We start from the raw sequence: 17,495 nt of genomic DNA, 5'->3' as shown, positions 1-17,495 counted from the left end.
TCTTTTTACTAAAAATTCCTTGGTAGAAGACCAAATTTGAGTTATTGTTCAAAATTGGGCTACTGGGCAGTGTTTCAAGGGTCAGTTTTGCAATTAATCCTTATGTGACTAGCTAATTTATTGCTAGTAGAAACAAATAGTCTGGTTCTTTGCCATATAATTTAAGGCAGGGCAATCTGGGGATTCCTTTTCTAATGTACTAGAACTAATGTTTTGTCTTTAGCACATAGTTTATTGCCTTCTCCTAAGTGAGGCATGAATTTGTGATTTTTAATTGTGATTTCATTATTTTTTAATTTCTAGTACTTAGGCATTTTTTCTCTCCTCTCTGTTAACTCTCTCAGAATTAACTCTATTAACCCCCTTTATTACCTTTTTGTCTTTATCCAAATTATAGAAGTAGTATATTGTTGGGAAATAGAACAAAAAGAAAACAAATTGAGAATATTTATAGATAATATTACTGTTGCTTTTTTTTTCCTGTATTATCTGCTATTTCAGATACCTTCAGGCTATAAAAAAACATATCCAAACAGGCCCATGATAACATGACCAATATCAACTAAATGACCCAGCAATTTCTTGAGTATTTTACATATTTCCATTTTAATCTGATTTAATATGATACTGTTTTCTGACTTGAGTGCCAGTAGTAAAATCTTTTCAAGTGGTTTTCTGCCCTACATTATTTCTCAGTATATACTTTGCCAGTGGCACCATAACAATTTTAGGCGAAGAGACAGTTGTCATTGTTTTTAAAGTTATATCTATTGGTTATACCAAACAAATGAAGTTTTATATAGATGTTTCTGCTATAGACCCCTATAAACATCAGTATCTTTGGGCTCTCTCTATCTGTACTTTCCAATAGAACTTACTGTGGTGTTACAAATTCTCTAAAAATCTGTGCTACCCAAATTTGGGCAGTCCCATGTGGCTACCTTACATTTGTCATGTGGCTAGCGCTATTGAAGAATGAAATTTTTAGTTATATTTCATTTTAATTATTTAAAATTCAGATAGCCACGTATGGCTACCATACTGGAGAGCACAACTTTAGAAAATGAGTTTTTATTATCTCTGTATTAGGTGTCAGTGCTATTGAATTAATCAAATACTTTGATTTCATTTCAAAACAAGATGGTAAATTTATAAGATCTCATTTCATTTAGTCTCACACTTAATCCACATTTCATAATCTTTTAATCATCTTTGAGAAACAAAAGCATTTACACTGCTTATTGATGTGTACAGTTAGTTATAAGATTTGTATCATAACATAGCTCAGAAATTCTAAATTCTTTCCCGTTATACACTTTGCTCTTGCTTTTCCCACCTACTGTGATATCTTGGTCCATCAGTTATCTCCCTTTGTTGCATCTTCATTTTCTCCTTTCTTACTTGGCTTGTTACTCACCTAGCAGCATGAAACCTCTCCTCTTCTACTAGTACCTTAATAAGACCATGCTATTCAAAGGGGACTATAAGCTCTGAGGGGAGGGACTGTGGGTGTGTTAAGGCCCCAAAGCTAGCATAATGGATGGATCATTCCAAGAGTTCAATTCTTGTGAATGAACAGATGTTTTTGCCTCCCAGCACTCTCTAACCCAGTGAGGTATAAAGAAAGCTTCAAAGTTAACTTGAGAGACAGCTTAACTTAAGTACTGAATTTTATTTTTCAAACATAAAACAAAGAAAGTTTCTATTCATGAAGTTGAACTATAGATTACAAGTAAAGGGGAAAAATGGACTAATATACATTATATACACTATAATGGGCTAAAGACCAAATTGTAAAATGTGGCAACTGGTGGTTGTCTCATAATCGTTGAATAAATAAATGACTTTTACAGATGTTACTGTTGGTATTCATCTATAAAGCTCAAGTGGAGTAAATTACAACATTCAATGGTCAACTCTCAGAATCTCTCCTGTGTATTTCTAGAAATAATAAATTATCATTGGATTTTAAAAATCATTGCCATATTTATAAAATCATATTAATATTGAGCAAGGTGAGATTGATACATAACATAATAGGTCAAAATCACAGCACATGTGTTTGGCATGAGTTTTGAAAATAATGATGAAGACAACATAAAAGGAATAATGGTTGCTGTTACATCATTTTTCTGCATTCAGAAGCTTTGATTCAACTCACCTTCTCACACTTCTAAAGTGTTAACCAAAGTGGAAGGTATAGTTTTCATGAATCTATCACGTGATAAGACTGAATGGTTATTATTATTATACCTATAAACCCATAAAAGTATTTCTGTTGTTTTTTTTCTGTTACCAGTCCCACCCCTGCCATTTTTAAAAGAGGAAATACCTTCTGTGGTAGCTTAAATGGGTTGCCTTTATGAACATAAGCTTCACACTGGACATGGGGAACACTTATGTGAGCCTGTGGGAATAGTAGAGATTCTGATTTCTTGGGTTCTTCGTAATGTAGACAAATCCTTCGACATCTGAGCCAGAAGTCAATTATAATTGGACCTGAAATCAGTTTGTAGGGCATTAAATTAATAACGTGTTCTTTCATAGGCTTTTCATGTTTTTTTATGGGAAAGTTTGACTATAAACAGCCCCATGTGTGCATAGGGAGAAAAACTGATTTGATTTCACTGAATTCAGAATATAACAAAACCTAACCAGAAGATTGTTTTTAGTGCTCAATCTTTAATACTCAACTTCTGGTAAAATGAAATGATTTAGTGCTCAGATAAAATGTATCAGATGCTTTCCAAAAAGCTTGAATACATTTTTGTTTTTAATGGACAAACTTCTACTTATTGGCAAAAACAACGTTTAAAGGACAGGGTTTTTTGAACTTATGACTCCTTCATTAGCAACCATAGTAATCTCTTTATAAAAGTTAGAGAAATTCTAAATTTTAGAATGGGCTTATAACCACTATCGTAAGGTTAGTTAAAACTGTAACTCAACTTTGATCACTGGTTAAGGTAGTCAAATTTTGTTGACCAATATTAGGATGATTATTGGGTGCTGAGTTAACTTAATTGCATAGGAGCAACATTTTAGTGTCATTTATATTATTTTAGAACCTTCTATTCATCATTTATTTACTACAGATTTATATTTGAGAGGAAGAGTTGATACTAACACAAATGGCATGTGCCTTTTCTAATTTTGTTCTTAGAAATATGAAGAAAATGCAACCAAAACAGATGTTAGGATTATGTGAACTTTGTTGTATGAAACAATTCAGTAGTCTGTCAGCAGATGCCAGTTATTGCTAAAGAATAGACAATAAAATGACCTACTTAAAGCCAAATCTTCTCTTAATTTGCATATTTAACAACTATATGGCCAGATAAAATAAATTCTTATACTTTGACCTGATTATTTAAAAAATCTAATCATAGTAATGATTTAATAAGTCCAATTACGGACACTTTTTAAGAAGTTTAAATAAAAGGAATTTTCTGCATGTAGAGTTTTATGAAAGTAGGTAAAGAGTCCTAATAAATACATTTTCATTTTTCTTTTTTTCTTTTCATGGAGGATGGACCATTCTTGAAACAATTTTAGAAAGAAAATGGAAGGCCCTTTTATGTATCTTGAATTTGGCAATAACCTTCTTAACTTTACAATGCCAGCAATTCATTATAGTTCACAACTGATTTGAGTAACATTTCTAATAGTTCATTAGTTCTCTCATATACTAGCCACACTTTAACTAGAGACTTCTCTCTATAACAGCAGATAACATATTCTTTTAGGTACCCCCCCCCCTTTTTTTTAGGTTGGCTCTGTCATGTATTAAAGTCTTGATCTCTAGAGAAACATTGTGGATATTCAGAATGGAATTAAATAGATCAGTAGCCTTTCAAACTAGAGTTTGCATAGTTTGGGACAACTTTCTCTTTCTTTCTTTCTTTCTTTCTTTCTTTCTTTCTTTCTTTCTTTCTTTCTTCTTTCTTTCTTTCTTTCTTTCTCTTTCTCTTTCTCTTTCTCTTTCTTTCCTTTCTTCTTTCTTCTTTCCTTCTTCTTTTTTGATTTTATTTATTTATTTGAGAGAGAGAGAGAGAGACCCAGAGAAAGCATGAGCTGGGGGTGGTGGGAGGAGGATGGAGAAGCAGACTCTGCTGAGCAGGAAGCCCAATCTGGAGCTCCATCCCAGGACCCCGGGATCATGACCTGAACTGAAGGCAGATAGTTAACCAAATGAGCTACCCAGGTCCCTTGGGACATCTTTCCAGGTAACCACCTGGAAAGTTGAATGGATGGTTTTAAGGAAATTGATTTCTAGATACTATATATGCTTATATAGTCACTTTAGAAAGAGGCATAGCCATCACATGCCTCCTTCAACTTACCGAAACATCTGAAACTGTTAAGATTCCTGACTTTCCCTGTCCTTTACATTTTCTTATATATTTCTATTAAGAGTAAAACTTGCATACTTGGGGCAATGTTGGAATTTCTGAGTATGATCTTTTATCCCCTCTAAACTTTAGGATCTGATCTTAGAAAAGTCAAGTCAAAAAAGTATCAGGATTTGGGTAAATAAAATCGGATTTAGGTGCTTGTAAAACAGTAGCTTGGCTACCTGTTAATCAAAATGACAATGAAATTTCTAAATAAACTTAGAAGTAACATAATTGTAAGGAACCATAGATTTTTTTTTTTTCAGAATCAAGGGCATGCCAAAGAAAACTCAAAACAGAAATTTATTCTGGTGAGTAGAATCTCTACTATCTGGATTTATTAAACCAAGGTAAAAAAATAACCTTTTTCTAACCTTTGCTCAGGACAGACTAAATGCTGTATATCATTCTAGGAGAAATTAAAAAATGTATCTAATTTGCATTAATATGATATATGGTAGCAAAGGATTCACAGATTTCCTTTTGTTTTATATTATTTTATGTGTAAGTCTGTTGACTTGCCAAAATTTAACATATTTTATTGCCTTTTCAGGTTGGTTATTTGCTGGTATTATTAAACCAACTCAAGCATTTATTTCCCTCCACTCATGTACAACATATTGCACACACTCAAATTGTATCTTTCACTATGCTTTTTTCACATTATGGATCAATTAGGCACTTTACTTCGAAAACTTTCTTTTTTTTATTTCCCTTAATATAAACAAAGATCCTATTCTGTAACTTGCTTACATGGTTACACTTTTCTGCCACTTTTGCTTATAAAAGTCTCGATCACCCATGTTAACTGTAGTGTTTAACTAAATTATTTTTTTCAGAGAGAGCTAAGAGAAAAATATTTGAGATGTCTTTGTCACTCACAGTTATTTGCACAGATTTGCAGATCTCATACATGCCATCACAGGCACCTAGGGCCACACATGTGAATTTTACCCTTTTTTAGGGTGGGAAAAATGAATACTTAGATTATAATAATCCAAAGATACAGCAACACTGTAATTGTGATGGACTGATGAACAGTTTATTAATACCCTATCTTACTTAGAAATTCAGCTATCTAAAGATGACTCACCAAGGCAATTATATTTAGGTCCACCTCCAAACTACATACTGTCACTATTGCTGATATGAAAACATTTTGATTAGACACATAATTTTACATTTTTCACAATCCTGGACATAATGTTGGAGAAATGTTAGCAGTGAAACTTTGTAAGAAGTTGAGGAGGTTCATATTAACTAGTCTTTTCATGAGGACAAAAAACTAAATGATATATAAAAAAAAAAAAAACAGAGAATGAGCTTTGATTATACCTGACCATCAAGGAAATCAGAGCAGGATAAGTAATTTTTTTCAAGCCAAAATGAACACAATAGTTACAGTAATCAAAGGATGTGTCTCGGGGATCCCTGGGTGGCTCAGCGGTTTAGCGTCTGCCTTCTGTCCAGGGCGTGATCCTGGAGTCCCAGGATTGAGTCCCACATCAGGCTCCCTGCTTGGAGCCTGCTTCTCCCTCTTCCTGTGTCTCTGCCTCTGTCTCTCTCTGTCTCTCATGAATAAATAAATAAAATCTAAAAAAAAAGGTGTCTCAAATATAAACCTGGATTTATATTTTTATATAAAAATACCCTAAACTAGCAAATTCCATAAGGATTACAATTTTGTTTTCTTAAAGTCCTAGCTCATTTAAATTTCATTTTCTTGGAATGTGAGACTTTTAGAATGATTGTGGTTATAAGTCTCAAAAAAAAAGTCATAACATAACTCACTTGACTTGGGCATTATTGTATAATTTATTAACACACACTGAATATAGGAAAGCATTGAAATTTAAAAATCTGATGTCAGAGAAATGGAGAAGCACAGAGCGCTTTTAGCTTCAATTCCTTCAATCTCAGCCATGGGTCAAGAGTAAATAAACATGAAATTCACTGGTTGGAAGCTGAGATATTTGTTGTTCTCTTTTCTGTGGGTATGTAATGTATTTTTACACAAACAATGTAAAAGACTAATGAAACAAATTCTGTTGCCTCTCACCCAACAGAGAACAGAACCCCAGTAATTAAAGATCATCAAATGGTCCATCATAGTATTCCCTATCATTGGTGTCACCAGTGGGAAATAACTTATTTGCTCTGTGGACACCAGAACCAAAACCAAACTGTAGCCAAGAACCAGAAAGGAAAATAAAATCAGAGTTAGGTTAAGAAAGAGAAACTGAGCACTACTGCAGGTACAGGTACAGTTTCATTGTTAAGTTTTATTGTTGTTGGAGATTCACTCCCAGGACCAAAAAAAAAAAAAAAAAAAGTGCCTTCACTTAAATATTTCTGGAAGGTAAGTCTGCTCGGGTATTTTAGTGGAACCTCCAAAGTTTGTCAAAAAAAAAAAATTTGAAAAATTTAAAACATCATACTTCTACAAATACATAATTAAACTCATGTTAAAGATATATATATTTTTTGTTAAAGATATTTTTTAGCTTAATAAAAGAATCAGTAAGATGGCAAAATTGCTTTAAAGGAAAATCAGAGGAACGTGAATTATGTGTATCTCCCAGGAATGACATTCTGACTTAGAAACAAAACCAATTAATATAGTCCAGTAGGACAATGGAACCTTAACCTTTGGGGTTATCATTTCTTTTAGACAGAAAATTAACATGTAACTTCACAGAAGCTGAGTCTGTAATTAATCATAAATAGCAAAGTCAAACACAGGTTTATTCTCCTAGATAATTAATTAATCCTTATGTGAGCCTTTAAAGAATCCTCCAGTGTGTAACTGAAAGTACATGCTACCTACTTTTTATTTTGCCTTATTTCCAAATTTTGGGTTTTTTTAAATAATAGTACTAATGGAAAAAAAAGTTAGAAGTCACCTTAAAAATGTGCATGTTAAAATTATATTTTCACTTTTTGAAAAGCATTCATAGTAAATTTAACTACTAAATGACTATTCTTACCATCTAGTTTGGCCATCCAGCATGTTAAATGGCTCAACCAAGAATCGGTCTGTAGCTAGTTATGAGAAGAACTGGAAGACAGATAATCTGAGATGAGCTGGGATAATGTACAATCCTGTGTTTTTCTTCCTATATTTTCCCTGCTCCTTTGTCTGTTTCTTCTAGTCTCCTAGTACATGAGATGTATATGGGTATATATATACAGAGCATTCCTGGAATTTAAACTTAAGGATAATCGTCTTGAAACTGCTGACAGGATAAAAACCCCCTGTAATTAACACTGCCAATCACAATCAGGACATATATTAATGCTGCTTTTTAAAAGTGTTTCCATATCTTCTGTTGATGAATTAGCAAAACAGTCATGATTACATTGACAGCGAAGAGGTATGTATATGAATCGATGTCTAGAATCTAGATGTGTGTTTCCTTCTTTGCTGAGTTGAATACTGTAGATAGAATCAGATGGGAACTAGAAATGCCATACATTGCTGCCAAAATATGGTTAGGGCTTTTACAAGAAATATTTCTTAAAAATACAATCTAGATGGTTATGTTTAATAATTAATATTTTAGATTTTTTAGAAAAACATTATATCCATTATAATTGACCCTTTTTTTCCCTTAAACTGTCACAGAACCTCACTTCTTAATGTATGCTTTTAGTAAATACAGAATTCAAATAACACTTTTCATTTTATTTGTTTAGTTTTTAAGTTATCATAAATGTTTTTTGCACAATGTGGAGCAAAGCCGTTTTAATTTAGTTATAATGTAGGAAACATTTTTATGTATATTGGATTTCATGGCCTAATAATTTAGTATTTTTGCTGGTTTCACATCTACTGTGTATTTAAATACATTGGAAAAAATATAATATACATATTTTTAATGCGCAGCTTAATTTTATTTTAAACTAATGATCATGATTGAAATGGACTTTAGAATCACTTAATATGTTATCTTGAAAAAATAATCTCTTTTAGTAGATTGTAGTTTATTCCAACTCCTTAACTGTAAAATGATTTCTAAAGGCAACATATTTCAAGTTTACATTATAGATTTCAAAGTTAATTAAAGATTTCAGTTCAAAGGATTATTCTCATGAGTGTTTATGATAGTAAACCCTCCCTAGAAATATTGCAAAGAAGTTTTATTTATTTGAAGGATGTGTTTCTACATCATTTTGCGTAATGCTTGCTTTTAATGACTGAAATTTGGTTTATTTCTCATAACACATTTGGTTTTTTGTTTTTGTCCTGTGAAGTTCACTGCCCATGAAAATACTACTTCTAAGTTAACAACAACACAGAACAGCAAATAAGAGAAAATTGAAAAATATTACTGTAAAAATCATCATTCTAGAATAATGACTACAAAAATACATCAAAGAAATTTTAGTGGAGTTTCATCATACAGTTTTGGTGGGCACATATAAGTAATGTGCATTGAAGAGGTCCCTGCCCTTTAGGAAAATGCTGCATAATGGCAAAGAAGGTAGATGACCTCCACAGTTACAAAAGCCAGTATAGTTTATAGCTGACATATCTGTCCACATTGTACCTGAATACGAACAGGTACTTGATTTGTGCCTGTTGCTATTCTAGAAATAATTTTAAATTTCTGTCTGACTGTGTACTTTGAAGTTGGTACCACCATCACTTTCAACCTCTTAATTATTAATTCTTTTCAGCTGGTCATAGCTATGCCATATTGAGTCTTTCACTTTAATGGCAAGTATATCCACTGTTTCTAATAATTTTCTCGATTTAGAGATTAGCATCTACAAGGGCGGATCTAGGTTTTGTGGGACCATAAAGCTTATAAAATTTGGAGGGCTTCCTTTAAGAAAAGTATCTTACAATAATGGATACACAATTAGGATGCACTATTAGGCTAAAAATGAATACTTAGAATAAGAAAAATCATAGCATGTTACAAAATTTTAAAAGTTGATAGACAAAAACATCATGAAAATCTAAGGGAAAAAAGCCTAGTATTTGGATTATCTTCTTGACCACCTCTGTTACCTCTTTCACGTTTTTGCCTATGTGACCTTTGAACACTTCATCACGTGACAATAATTTTGTAACATTTTCAAGAGAGAGAAAAGTTTTTGCATTAGCCTGGATAATCAAAATTTATTTCGTATGAATGACAGTATATAATAGCTCCTTTAGCTTTACAACTTACTGGTATGTCAGGTAAATTTGAGGACTATCTTTCAATTTGGTTAACACCTTCATCTAGCTTCCTTCATATGTAAATTTTAAGATTTGGATGTATTTTGCACATTTCCTTTTTCTGTACATTTCAAATCTTGTTTCTCATCTACCAAAACAGTTTTAGTGCTGGGTACTGTAGGAACATTTCATATTGGGCCATGACCTCTGGCCCTGCACTTTCCTAGGCCAGAGCAGCTACCTGAATAATTATGTAGACTCTGGTTTTATTATGCTGTCTTGCAGTCATAGTAAATAATCAATAATCACAGGTAACACAAATAAGGTTCTTAAACCAGGAGTGAAAATGCTGCTAAAGTCAAACTGACAGTTGAAACTGATGAAAGATTATAACATCTTCAATTTCTGATGAAAGATTAATACATCTTCAATTTCTTATTCCCTCCAAAGTGTCTGGAAGTCAGAATTTGGAGCTTTATACTTCAATATAGGTAGGATGCCAGACATGTTTTAAAGTTGTTTCTTTTCATGCAGAAAGATACAATATTTACTATATCCTAATGCTAATTTATGCCATTTATTTGACTTCTTTTTTTCTCTGTATATTGAATCGTGGAAGCTTCTCCACCAGTTTTTATTGTTTTAATGTTGTCTTGATAATTAGCTCTTTAGAACCCCTATGACATCCTTTGGCATTTTTACTGTTTCCTTTTAATAGCAACTGTTGCATTGAAATCACTTGAGAGAAGGGTCCCCAAGCTGGTATCCTTGATCTGCTTTCCTCCTGTGGCATAAGAAGAATCTCTTGTTAAAGAATCTTGGTAGGGAAGGTGTGTATTTATGTAAAAACTTTCAGGGACCTTTTTAAAAATGAAGCTTTCATATGATTTGAATAAGAAAGTAATTAGGGTATCTGTCTAAATGATAAAAAGAAGTCTGGCAATTCCACTTTGAAGCTTACAGGAAGATATAGATTTCATGTTTTACAACAATTTGTTGGGAATATCAAAGCATAAAGTGTTCTTTCCTTGTTTTTGACAAACAGGGTGACTTTTTTAGACCCAGATAAATGATCCTTTTGGTTTAAAAGCACAGAAGTCCCAGATTATCTTCTTGGGTTACCAATGTACATATCAAAGTCTATAGAAAATGACTTTTTTTTTTTTTTTTACCAATTCTTTTTCCCTGCAAAAATAGAACAATAGAATATTCCTCTGCAACTTGTGCTTTTTAAATGTAGGGTTCTATTAATTTTTCAGACATTCCATAAAATATTTATAAAGTTGTTTCAATTCAGTGATGTAGTGACATATACTAAAAAGAACAGTTGATGGAGATTAAGATAACTGTGCTTTATGGGTGCCTGGGTGTCTCAGTCAGCGGAGCAGCAGACTCTTGGTTTTGGCCCCTGATCTCAGGGTCCTAGAATGGAGCCCTAGACTCCCCACTCAGTAGGGAGTCTGCTTGAGATTCTCATCCTCTGTGGCTCCCCCCACCCAAACTCCCTGCTCCCTTGTGTGCACATGCACACACTCTCGCTCGCGCTCTCTAAAATAAATAAATATTTTTTTTAAAGATAACTGTGTTTAGTTTGAGCCTCAAATTATCTTGTTCGTACTGTTTAACCTTGATGAGCCTCAGTGCTTTGCACTCTAGAATGGGTCGAATTATACATACCTTGCCTACTTCTATGTTTGTTTGGAGAATCAAATGATAAAATGTGTGTGAAAATGACAATATCATTCCCACAATTACTGTCGTTACTTAGAAATATTAGCAAGACATTGATCAGTGATTAGACTTTTAAATCCTATTTTATGTAATTTTATTACTGGTAATATTCTTTGTTGTTACAGAGTTCTCAACAGCAACATTTTTTATTTTGGGGGGCCAGATCCATCTTTGTTGCGGGGTGCTATCCTATGCATCGCAGCATGTTTAGCAGCATCCTTGGCCTCTACCCACTAGAGGCCAGTAGTATCCTCCCTCCTCAGTTATGACAGCCAAAATGGTTCCCAACATTGCCAAATGTTTATTTGGGGTAAAATTACCCCAGGTTGAGACCCCCTAAATCACTATAAAGTGGAAGGTCTTAGAGCAGGCAATTATTCAAAAAGTTAATACCTCACACATTTTATTACAACTGAAACATACAGAACAGGTGATCATTAATTTCCTCAAGTAGAGCATTTACTTTGAGTCTTATCTCTTTTTTTCCCCCAGTAAACCAATCTTTGAACTTGTCTTCTCCAATGTTTGATATCCAATTTGATATCCAGTTACCAGGAAAAAGCACTGTAAATCTGGGTATGGTTGTTATGCAGATGTAAATCCTGCCCCCCCCTTTTTTAAGATTTTATTTATTTATTCATTATTGACAGACAGAGAAAGAGAGAGGCAGAGACACAGGCAGAGGGAGAAGCAGGCTCCCAGCAAGGAGCCCAATGTGGGACTTGATCCTGACTCCAGGATCAAGCCTTGAGCCAAAGGCAGAGACGTTCAACCGCTGAACCACCCAGGTGTCCCAAATCCTTCCTTTTCCAATTGAAGAGAGTTTCTAGAAATTTAGTCATCCTTCCGTTCCTGCTAGAGTGGAAGACACCTTTCCAAATCCAGGTTTCTCTTACCATAGGGTAACTTCTACTCAGTTTTCAGAGTCTCTCCTGTGTTTGCTATTTCTTAAAAATAACTAGCATTAAATAGTCAATATGCTAAGGAGGCATATTTTGGGATGGTATATTTTTTCCCCTTTAAATTATTCTATATTTTATAATGTTCTCTCTCTCTGTCTCTCTCTCTCTCTCTTTAACATATCCTCTGTATATCCAAACCAAAATTAATTTTATGGAAACTCGTCTTTTTAGAATCTTCCCAAAGATTTCAACTTAGTTTCCATAAAATTATCAATTCTTTTTTTTCTGCCGTCATTGTTTGACATCAGATTAAGAGATTCCTGAATATCTGAAATTTCTTAATAGTGACTGTAAGTTTATATAAAATAGAAAACTTACAGTCAAATATAAAAATATATTTGAGATCCATTATGAATATATGAGATCCATTTGTTCATCTGAACAAAAGAAGTGCAAATAATTTCAATACCTGTGGCAAAATTCATGCATTCTGTAAAGAGATATTTTTAACATGCCAAATGCTATAATTTTCCCTAGAATTTGTCTTAACATTGCTAACACATTTATGATAAATGGTTTTTTATTGTATGTGTGTGTTTCCTTTCTCCCCCATTTTATATACCATTTTGTTAATATTTATTATCAGCATGGATTCAGAGAACAGTGGTATATGTGGTAACTTTGACATGTTCTAGTATACTCAGGTTAATGGTTAATTTTTTTAAGGATGATTGCCAAAGTCCTAGACAATATCATTGAGAAAATTCTGGAAAGTTGTCAAAGAATTGGAGAAAACTGAGTTAAAGAAGATAGTGGGGGGCACCTGGGTGGCTCAGTGGTTGAGCCTCTCCTTTCAAGCTCAGGGCTTGGTCCAGAGGTCTAGGGATCAAGTCCCGCATCCTGCTCCCTGCAGGGGGCCTGCTTCTCTGCTTCTCCCTCTATGTCTCTGCCCCTCTCTTTCTCATGAATAAATAAATAAAATATAAAAAGAAGAAGAAAAAGATATTGGTCTCAGAATCCAAAATGATTTTTATTCCATCATGGATGGAACAAGTAAAGAGTGCTGAGAGGGAAACTTTCATGTTGTCCATTGAGCTAAAGTTGGCATTCAGTATTTTAGATGATAACTAGAGACAGCATGGACACAGGTATGCATATTCTTTTATTATTTTATAAAGGTGTTAAAGGCATTATCAAAGATGAAGCAGCTGCTCTGTGTTTTTACCTTCTCGTGCCCACAATTACCACAGAACAGACATTTCCGTGTATTAATGTTCATGTGAAAGAATTATTCTTTCTTATTAGTACATGTGACTTTTTACATGTATTTATTAATCAAAACTAGTTCTTCATTCCAGGAAAAATATAGAACAAGTATTTAGAATATCTTAAAGTTATAAAACATGATTTTATGTGCTATAAATATAAAATACTTAAAGTTTTTTTTTAATACTTAAAGTTCATTAAAAGATGTACTGTATCCTGATTTAGATCACCTATGTAAAAGATGCAGATCTGTTTGTTATTACTAATGCTACATGCCAGACTAGTTACACTTAAAGTTCATAGGAAAAAGGTATTTTGCATTAATTCCATTTGTACCTCTTGGAAAAATGCATATGTTAGAGTAATCTGAAGATTATTAAATTCTTTTCACATAAAGTAGTAACCTAATTCTAACTTTTTAACTAGTTAGATGTCACTGCTTTATGTTTCTTAATCTCCCTGGATAATGACTGTTGAGGAGTTTAGTCTTTGAGGAAATCATATCTCCCTTGCTTCTACAAGATGTCTGTCACAGATGTGACTACATCACTTTTAGTATGTGTGCTGCCAAAGTGAGCACTAGATCTGACTACATCAGTATCTTAGTGATATTTAGGCAACACAAAATAGTAAAAAATAATTTTTGGATAATGAAAATAGATCTTTGTTCTAGCGATGACTCTTTCTTTCCAACTTCACTCTATGGCCCTGAAGAGTTACTTCATTTCTCTTGAGTCCCCAACAGACTCCCCTTAAATACCACCTTAATTATCTTAACTCTATACTTGATCATCGCTAGAGTTCTAGCCGTAGATTCTAATAGTCTTTGTCATATAAAAAACACATTTAAAAAATAACATCAAATAGATTTTATTTTTCTTATTTTGGAATTGACACATGACACTAAAAATTTTGAGATAGTAGAAATCATGCACTTGAACATGAGAATGTTAATGTAACCACAGTCATTTGCTGTCCTATGCTGAGAAGTAATTTTGCCTTTTGAACTATTTTTCATATGTTCTGTGTTTATTTGAAAGGCTCAAGTGGAAGGTATTTGGAATTGTGGCATGTAATAGTTTACTACCAATTTAAACTGAACTGTAATTTGTATGAATGAGAATAGCATCAGTGACTTGAATCATTGTATAAAATAATGGTAATAATTTAAGCAAAATTATTTTAAATAATTGTGTAGAAAAAAATTAAACAACTTGGAAATAGACCATAGAATAAGAGAGAAGGGAATTTTTTCTGATAGTGTCCATTTTAGATTTTTTTTTTTTTAAGAATGAGAGAGAGCACAGGAGAGGGGCAGATGGAGGAAGAGAGAGAGAATCCTTAAGCAACCTCCACATGCCCAAGCATAGCCCCATGTGGAACTCAATCTCACGACCCTGAGACCATGACCTAGCTAAAATCAAGAGTCAGATGCTTACCCAAATGAGCCACCCAGGTGCTCCAAAACATATGCTCATATAAATATAAATATAAATATAAATATAAATATAAATATAAATACTCTTATCTAATAAAAAGAAATTTTGAACATTCATTACACCTACTACTGTAGTTTCAATAAAGATCTTTGAAGCATTAAAGATAACATTTTCTCTCTGATTTTGTGTTTGATTTTTACATCAAAGTAATTTTGCTTTTGATTTATATTTGACCTGTTTGCCTCCTTTCCTTATTTTGAAGTTTTTCAGACATTGATCTGACCATCCAGTTTAATTCCTGCCAGTTTCTAGTATAGATAGGCGGTAAGTAGCAGTTGAGAATTGGATTGCAGTTCTAAAGAGAAGGTATCAAGGTTTGAGCCTGGCACATTCAAGGGTTTGCACAACTAAGACAAGACCATGCCAAGTCACCTGGGCAATAGGTAGGAGCTGAAGGTGGGACTTTTTACTTCAGACTATGGAAGTGGCATCTAGCTGTACTGTGGCTGGCATGTGACAGACCCATTAAAAAAAGAGACGATTAGAGAAATCAGACATGGAAAAATGGACTTTAGTTTTAGAGTTCCAAATTGAGGTAATAAAGTCCCAAAGGTAGAGTGACACCTCTCAAAGGGAAGGAAAGTGCATTCTGTGAAGAGCAACAGAGGGCCCCTGTATTAGGAGGATTGGCTTTCTTCAGAAAGAGCATCACTGTGGGCATGAGGGAAGGTTTTCAGTGGTAAAAGTGCTCTAAACCAGATTGCGCTGATGAAGTTATAGAACTTGAGAACTTGAGAATAGGCCTATGGAAACTGTCTTTCCCATTAAAAAAAAAAAGTCATAGTGTATTTGTATAAGAGAATATAGCTAAAGTGTTTACATTTTATGTGCCCAGATCCATAGCTAGTCTTGTTAAAAACAAGACCTGTGCCTTACTCATTTTTTTGTGTGTCATTCCTTTTCCCCACCACATATGTGATTCAGAAAAGTTAGATATTTTCTGAGATGAAACAATAAGTAAAATTCTCATATATAATGAGATGTTTTTAATAGTAGACCAATTTTATCAGCACAGTATTTAAGATCATATTTTATAGGCATGTGTACAATAACCTTACTTTACCATGTATATATTTATGAAATATAATATATATGTACAAAATTCAAGGGAGCTAAATCTTTTACCAAAATCTGAGACTATGGTGGATAATGGAAATATGTGTGTGTGTGTGTATGTGTGTGTGTGTATAATTAAACTAAAATATGTATAAATTTTTGGTGGAGGCAGAGATAGAAAATATAGTATTCTCTAACCAGAAATATCATGGTGATTCATTGAACTTTTTTACTCAGGGAAAAATAGCTTCTTCAGCTCAGGGGGAAAAAAAAGTGATGCATATATCTTTCATATCCATACTGGAGGGAAGGGCGATATTTATTTCTGGAAACAGTCTTCTGAGAACAATGAATTTCTTCCCTTCATGATAGGATCCATTTTAGATTATTTTAATTTATATCAAATTCTCAAAGAAACATGGCCAAATTTGAATTTATAGTCTGCAGATTTCCATTTTTAAAAACGAACTAGTTCCTAAGGAATGCAGATTTTTAAAAAAGGCAACTAAAACCTCAAAAATTCTCTCCTTTTTTCTTCTTATGCTTAAAAAAGTACATGAACATACTGTTTTTAAATTTAGGCTTAAAAAAAAATGTCCTCATGCTGAGTTCTCGTTTGCCAAGTTTCAGCTTGGAGAGAATTTTTATAGCTTTTATAAACCCCTGAAATAGAAAGTTTTAAGTGGAAATCCTTACACACTTTCAGTGAGGGCCACAAATCTTGCTACCTTTGAGAATGAAGGTAACTTTTCGTAATTTAGAAATGGCAGTGATGACTTGATGTCGTAGTCCTAAGGACAGACTGTTGTTTAGCTGTGTTTGATATGTTGAATTTTGTATGTGATAGATCATTTTTAAATTTTAAAATGCACTTGTCCTCACACCAAGCATAGTTTGTATGTAGAAGCCTTTGTCTTACCTATATTTTTGATGTCACATATAATATAACCTGTTAATTCCGTATGTCTTGTGATTTAATTGCTAAATGTGGTTTAGGTTCAGTATGGAAGTTAGATTTGTTGTAGTTTGTCAGTTGTCAAATTGACCATGGCTGGATATCTTAGGAAGTCAAAGAGATCCCCTATGAAAGCCTTTGAACTCTCCTTTTCTTCATGTAAACCAAAGGTCAGTTGTTTTGGGGGGAAATCCAGAATATGGAGGGGTTTTGTTGGGTCCCATCTCTGTTGTGAGGATTTAGGGCTATCAGAACCAAAAGTCTCACTTCCAGAGGGAGAACACATTGTGTTTTACTGCAACCAGGGATCATTTTTAGATGGCACAATGGGAAGGGCAGGAACGAACAATTCAAGCTTTGGGCACGGAGAAGGCTGTGTGGAGGTGAAAACAAATAAAGTAGATACTCGGCAGGGAGACTTGGTCATTTTTGCAGAGACCTAAACACAATGGAAGGAAGACATGCTGGCAAATAAAGGTCAATCAAATATATGCATTATATTTTGGTTATATCCAGAGAAAA

At 33.5% G+C, this 17,495-nt stretch overlaps 1 protein-coding gene across 9 annotated transcripts in view; it reads left to right on the top strand.

Moving 5' to 3' along the window:
• The window catches only part of TRPS1 (transcriptional repressor GATA binding 1), a 257,802-nt gene that overhangs the window by 140,802 nt on the left and 99,505 nt on the right, over positions 1–17,495 (top strand). For 7 of the 9 annotated variants that reach the window (XM_035703310.2, XM_049093362.1, XM_035704095.2 and 4 more), the window contains one exon: positions 4,661–4,705. The exons of the other annotated variants lie outside the window; for them this stretch is intronic. In XM_035703310.2, coding sequence (XP_035559203.1) covers positions 4,661–4,705 — 45 coding nt within the window. The remainder of the gene's footprint in view (positions 1–4,660; positions 4,706–17,495) is intronic. 9 annotated transcript variants of the gene reach the window in all.

The sequence above is a fragment of the Canis lupus genome, chromosome 13 (genome assembly GCF_003254725.2).
Source record: "Canis lupus dingo isolate Sandy chromosome 13, ASM325472v2, whole genome shotgun sequence".
Taxonomy (NCBI): domain Eukaryota; kingdom Metazoa; phylum Chordata; class Mammalia; order Carnivora; family Canidae; genus Canis; species Canis lupus.
The sequence above is the reverse complement of the archived record's forward strand: the minus strand, read 5'-3'. Positions and strand labels throughout refer to the sequence as shown.